General features: G+C 36.0%; 1 protein-coding gene across 1 annotated transcript; it reads right to left on the bottom strand.

Moving 5' to 3' along the window:
* Positions 1-523: 523 nt before the first annotated feature.
* Positions 524-5,899, bottom strand: LOC125668334 (golgin subfamily A member 6-like protein 22). Its single transcript, XM_048902317.2, has 2 exons — positions 5,731-5,899; positions 524-1,944 (listed from the first exon to the last, which is right to left on the bottom strand). Exons 1-2 carry the CDS (start codon positions 5,785-5,787, stop codon positions 895-897), a joined length of 1,107 nt encoding a protein of 368 aa, XP_048758274.2. The 5' UTR covers positions 5,788-5,899; the 3' UTR covers positions 524-894.
* Positions 5,900-6,584: the final 685 nt, after the last annotated feature.

Here is a 6,584-nt window from a genome sequence, read left to right as displayed (position 1 = left end):
TCGTTCTTGACCGAAGTACCTGGCTCTCTAGCGTGAAGATAGGAGCAAAGATACAGGAGGAGAATCGTATCTGCCTGGCAAAGGAGAATGTTGCTATGAGAAAGGCGAAAACAGCATCGACAGCATTTCCAACCGGACCGTCTAAGTTAACATTTGCACGAAAGCATCCTGACATAGTGCAGATTCAAGTTTGTGAAAATCTTGGTCCCCGGGGGTAACATGGGGCCACAGTAGGGGATCAAAGTTTTACATACAAATATATAGGACTCACTGCGGGTGTGACCGGTCAACAGGGGATGCTTACTCCTCCTAGGCACCTGATCCCACCTCTAGTATATCCAGGAGTCCGTGTTTGTCAAACTCTTAGATTTTTATCCTTTATAGGAGTTATGAGATTGATCACTGTTCGTTATCTTCACTTTTTCACCATGCATGCATTATCTTTCGTTGAGTACTGGTTTTCTTTGTTTTCATGATTGTTTCAGACCACGATATGGAAGGATACGGTATCATAACATTCCAAGAAATTACCCAATTGCTCTCTTGATTTCTTTTAGAAAGCATTTTTTTATTTGGCAAGACTACATTTGAAACAAATTAAAATTGATAAAACCACTGTATATCAATTTGTGGCCCAATATGCAAATGTTGAGCAATTTCAAGCTAACGGAAGTATTCGAAAAGAAATCTATTTACAGCAACGTAACGTAGATTATATGGAAGAGATGTTCATAGTAACTTAATCTAGTGTTTATATACTGCACATATGTAAGAAACACAACACAAATAAAGAACAAAACACAGAAACATTTTAATAAAACATCATCTGTTCAGATGTCGTTGGTTTATCCCCCTTCTGGTTTGAAATGTATTTCATCATTATAATAAACAGCATCATCTGTACAGGTTTCGTGGGTTTATCCCTCTTCTGCTTTGCAATGAAGTCGCAGGAAACGAATACCGAGTTTGTGGTTGTATTCTCCCTCTGTTGACAGCGCCTGGCTGTCTTACATGATTGTGCTCTCCGTAATAATGGTTGTCGTTTTGGATCTGAAAATGTTTCGCTTCCGTGATTACTAAATTGTCATTTCTGGGTATACCTCTAGCATTTGATTTGATATCTTGCTGTATTGAATTTGTGCTGCGAACGAGTTGACTCATAATCATCTCCATTTTCTCCTCCACCCTTTGCATGTTTTTCTTGGCCTCTTCACTGTTTTTTCTCTCTCGTTTTATGGATTCTTCTTCCCGTAGTCGCTCTCTCCGTTTCGCTTCCTCTTCTCTCTGTTTTTCTCTTTTTTCCATCTTCCTCTCCCGTTCTTCCTCGCGACATCTTGCTTCTTTTTCACGGGCTTCCATTTTATCTCCCATCATCGTAATTTTCTCCATCATTTTCTTTTCATAGATTTCTCTTTCTGATTTTACTTTATCGAGCTCAGTTTTCAGTGCCGTGATTCTTTCTTCCATTTCTTTTATCCTTTCGCTTTGATGCTCTACCGTCGACATTGTCTGGTTATGTTTTTCGGAAATCTTTTCCCTTTCGCTTTCCAGGTGTTTTATTTCCCGATGAAGGTCCTCAACACGCTGCTTGAGGTTTTCGTTTTCATCGCGCATCCCTTTGATGATATTTTCTTTATGTTGAAGTTTAAACTCCTTCTTATCATTGGCAATATCCAACTGCTTAATTTTGTCGGACTTCATGGCCACCTCGATTTTGAGGTTTTCGTTATCCGTTTCCAGACGATTTATAGTTTGGTCCTTTTCGGACGTGATCTTTCTTTTCTCCTTTTCGTGGTTTTTGGAATCTATTTTAATTTTTTCCTGTAAGACCTCTACTCGAACCGTATCTTTAGGGTTGAGTTTGTTCTCTCTGATGTCCTTTTCTTCCTGATAGGGCGATGGACGTATTCCAGTGTTATTTATGCTAGAACGGGTCATGGTTTTCTAAATGAAAATAATTTAAGTTAAACGTTCATCAAAGTACAATTAATCTTAAAAATTAGGCAGAAATAATGTGCCATAAAATAGTTTTACAACCAACTCCTATAAATAGTTAAATTATAGCTATATTCCAGGACAAATGATTATTTCTGTGATGCAAAAGTAATAGGTTTCTCAATGGTATTTGAACTAACTTCATGTATATACAAAGATCAGGAGAAATTAATTTTTTATTGACTGCCCATATCCTGGGTTGAATTTATGACCGCCGGAACCAAATCTCCTAGCAACGTGTTGGACCGATCGACCATCTAAGCAAGCCTTAAAACTTGCTTTCGACGATGATGAAATTTTCGCCATGCTGTCCCACGCTACACGGTAATTGAAAATGGAAATGAAATACATTTATTTGACGTACATTTAAGAGGATCACACAAAATACACACTGTAGTTGAAATCTACTTGGAGATTGTATTGATCTCTTAAATGAACTTATCCAAATTATACATGCGTGTATGTATCTTCTGATATGGTTTAATAATCGTCTATATTTACATTATCAATGCTTTTACCTTTCTTATCTGTACAAATTCTAATGCTAATCGTTTCCTCATGAATACGTATTACTTGTGAACATGCGTGTATGAATCTTTCTGGATATAGTACGTCTATTTTAACAAGAGGTACTGTGATCAATGCTCACTAAGAATACCCCGCATACCCCAATCTCCAAAAGGGTGTTGTTAATAGGTATAAATTACCTCCTTTTTTTAGTGTAAAAATATGGTATGTCTTTCTAGAAGAAAATGGAAGATATAGTCCGAACACAAATCCATGGTATAAACCTATAATTTTGACCTTGAGATCAAAGGTCAAGGTGATAAAGAGGTCATGAATGTACATGACACAGTCTCATGGTGATGCACCCATGTCTTATGGTATGACTATGTCAAAACCCTATAATCAATTTTGACCTTGAGGTCAAAGTTCAAGGTCATATAGAGGTCATGAAGGTACCCGACACATCGTCTCATGGTGATACACTCATGTGTCAAATATGGTATGCCTATGTCAAAGAACAAAGAAGTTATGGCCCGGACACGAATCCATTGTAAAAAAAACCTTTAATTTTGACCTTCAGGTCAAGGTCATATAGAGGTCATGAAGGTACTCGACACATCGTCTCATGCTGATCCACCTGTGTGCCAAATATGGTATGCCTAAGTCAAAGAACAAAGAAGTTATGGCCCGGACATGAATCTGCAGACAGACAGACAGAGTGATTCCTATATACCCTCCGAACTTCGTTTGGGGGGTATAATGACTGGAATTTTCACAGAAATGAAAGTAGAATTTTTAAAATACGAAAAATAAATTTAAATTTTCTAAAATACATGAAGGTAACATATATGATATGCACTGGTTCAAATGACGATCTGTATCCCATTTCCACTCACAATGACCCATGTGCAAGTGTGGTGAGAATTTAATCGTCGTTGAAAACATTTTTTAAAAACTTTCCTAGATGACTGAGCGTAATAGCGCAAAACCCAGTTTTGAATATAAGACAATTTCATCATATGTCATTTGAATTAAATCAGATTTTGATTTGAGTTAAAATTAAAGGTATTCAACAAACCATACCATCAAAATAAAAATAAATGCCATATAGAAAACAATTTCACGGAGATTTGTGCTTCACTCTGTACAATCTTTCAAGTATCTTGTTTGATCATATTCATCTTTATTGTCCCATTATTAATGATGAATTACATGTAGTAATTCCCACTTGCATCAATGTAATCGTTAGTAAGACAAGATTGCTACACGTAGTCACGTCCCCCTCCGCCGCAAAAAAAAGTTGGAAGCACAAAAGTCCCATAACTCCTGTAAACTGTAAACTTTTGTCGAATCAAAATGACGGCGCAATATGATCAACTATATATGGTGACTAACAATCTTACAAAATTTGAACAGAATCCGTTGAGCGGTTTCGGAGGAGTTGCGTTCACAAAATGTTTCTATAGTGTTGAATGTACAAGTTTCATAACTCCTGTAAAAATTGTCGAATCAAAATGACGGCACAATTTGATCAACTACATATGGTGACTAACAATCCTACAAAATTTGAATGAAATCCAGTGAGCGGTTTCGGAGGAGTTGCGCCCACAAAGTGTTCCTATAGTGTACTATGTACAAATTCAACAAAGTCCAATAACTCCTATAAAAATTGTCGAATCAAAATGGCAGCGAAATATGATCAACTACACATGGTGACTAACAATCCTACTTAATCTGAACAAAATCCGTTGAGCGGTTTCTGAGGAGTTGCGTCCACAAAGTGAAGTGGGACGGACGGACACACGGATTTCTATGTCCCCTTCCGCGTTGCGGTGGGGACAAAAAATTTATATGCAGATGAATAAAATTTTGATAAATTCTCCTGGTTAAACACATTATAAAGTCCTTTATACCTCCTCCTTACCAAAACACAAGAAAATTCCAATGTTGTTGAAAGTGTATTTAATGATCACATACCTTTGATAAACAATTCAACAAGTATAATAGAGACAAAATAAGCAGATCACGTGACTACAAATTCAACATGTACATGTATAATAGAGACAAAATCTACCAGATCAGATGACTACAAAAAAATGCCACTAACTAATACCAAGTGTACTTTAATCAACAATTCAATGACAGGCCTGTTACATCATAAAAAATACACCTATCCAATATTCATATTTTACCGGTATTAAGAGAACAAAGGTAACATGTATGTGAATAGCCAATAAGAATATCAACAAAATAATGTGCAAAGGTGGGGTCATCACCCACAAGTTGAGAAGATCATGGCTCTTTGAAACGACCCCATCATTTATGACTAGAATCGCCTCTTGAACTGATTGATGCTAGTTTTTGCTGAATTAGATGATAACATTAAACTGAGCACTTTATGAGATAAAAATGTAATCTATTATAGATGAAGTGAAAGAACATACATCCCAAGTACAAAGAGGTCAGGCATCATGCAAACAAAGGTAGATTACATAAGTAAATCATCAATTGTCTAATGCCCTACACCAAACTAAAAATGTACATTACTGACATGGTCAAAAATCATTATAAATTCCTTCAACTAGAACTAAACGTTTTGAAATGTGCCGTTTCACTGATGAAATACAATTGCAGATATGTAGTAGTTACCCCATATGATATTGTTGGTTATGTACAGATAACTCACACTTTTAACAAAAGAAAGCACGCCAAACTATGGTACAACGGTCGGATACCTTATGTTTTCTCGAGTGTTTCTCTATTATTTTTCCGGTCACTGTAGCTCAGTGACAGCGTTCGCTTTCGTAAGCATTCGAGCCCTGTTCTTTCTATGACCGCGCGTCAAACCTAATAAGTCGTAAATGCTCGTTCACCAAACGATCGGCATTTAGAAATAAGAATCACGTGTGTTTTATTTGATCTTAAAAACGGAAGTCCAATGTTGCGACAGGCGTTGGTACGTTTAAGAAACCTCACTGCATCGGTCCTGAGTACTAAGCATAGGCTTAAACTTGTAGTAACTCACCAAAAGCTGGTGACGTCCCATATGAGTGACAGATTCTCGAAGGGACATAAAACAAACAAGCAAACCAAAACAAACCTCTGTGGGTATGCTAAGATTCTTTTTCTTACCTCTACGTGTATGCTAAGATTCGTTTTCTTACCTCTACGTGTATGCTAAGATTCGTTTTCTTACCTCTATGGGTATGCTAAGATTCGTTTTCTTACCTCTTTTCTATAGTTTCTTACTGAATGTGCAGACGTGAACAAGCCTCCCTCCGTCATGTTCAATTCCAGTTTTACATTCCCTGATCCTCAAACAACATATTTCTTAATTTTTGTAATTTTCACTTTGTAAACTACTGTAATACAATGTTAGCTGTCGATATCAAAATACAGAGTGGGTATTCAAAAACTAGCAACCGTCTACTAGCATTATCTTTTATGATAATGGTCACATTGATACTGCTTTGTCAAACAATTGAAAAGAAGCAGATGGCATTCAGCACTTTAATTATCTATATAAACAAAACGAATTATGACATTTATGAATCATTCTGGTAACAAGCTGTCAGCTTGTACAGAATGTATATTCAATTTATGCTCTAGTTATCTAAGCACTCAAATTGCTTGACTCAAATTACACTCCAATAAGTTTTCAACCAATTAAATTCACAAATGGAAAACGTATTAAATATGACTATTACGAAGATTAATATCTTTAAAGACAATGTACGAGTTTTGTAGGGAAAGATTTTGAATGATAAGTCAGCAAATTGCTCTATAGTCATTAACGATGGGTAATACGGATTAAAAAACAAACCCAACGGTTTGATACGTATTATTTCATGAGAAAATGTAAATAATACAATTGCAAATCAACAAGATTTTGAGAAATATTTTATAGAACTGTTTATTCAAATATGAAGATACATAGTCTTCCAAATTTCAAATCCAATTGAACTTTTTCTAAAATTCATAGGTACGCCCCTTTGATATCGGTGGAATTGCGTATTTATATAATATTATAAATAAAAACATGCGCAAGCATATCTGCATAAAATGAATCTTTAACATCAAGT

This window comes from Ostrea edulis, chromosome 4 (genome assembly GCF_947568905.1).
Source record: "Ostrea edulis chromosome 4, xbOstEdul1.1, whole genome shotgun sequence".
NCBI lineage: Eukaryota > Metazoa > Mollusca > Bivalvia > Ostreida > Ostreidae > Ostrea > Ostrea edulis.
Note: the sequence above shows the minus strand (reverse complement) of the source record. Positions and strands in the feature narration are given on the sequence as shown.

Excerpts from the sequence above, each read along its gene's own strand:
- LOC125668334 (XM_048902317.2), bottom strand. The coding sequence starts at position 5,787 with ATGACGGAGGGAGGCTTGTTCACGTCTGCACATTCAGTAAGAAACTAT. Across the intron at positions 1,945-5,730 it reads TAAGAAACTATAGAAAAGAG|AAAACCATGACCCGTTCTAG; the intron begins GTAAGAAAACGA and ends ATTTTCATTTAG.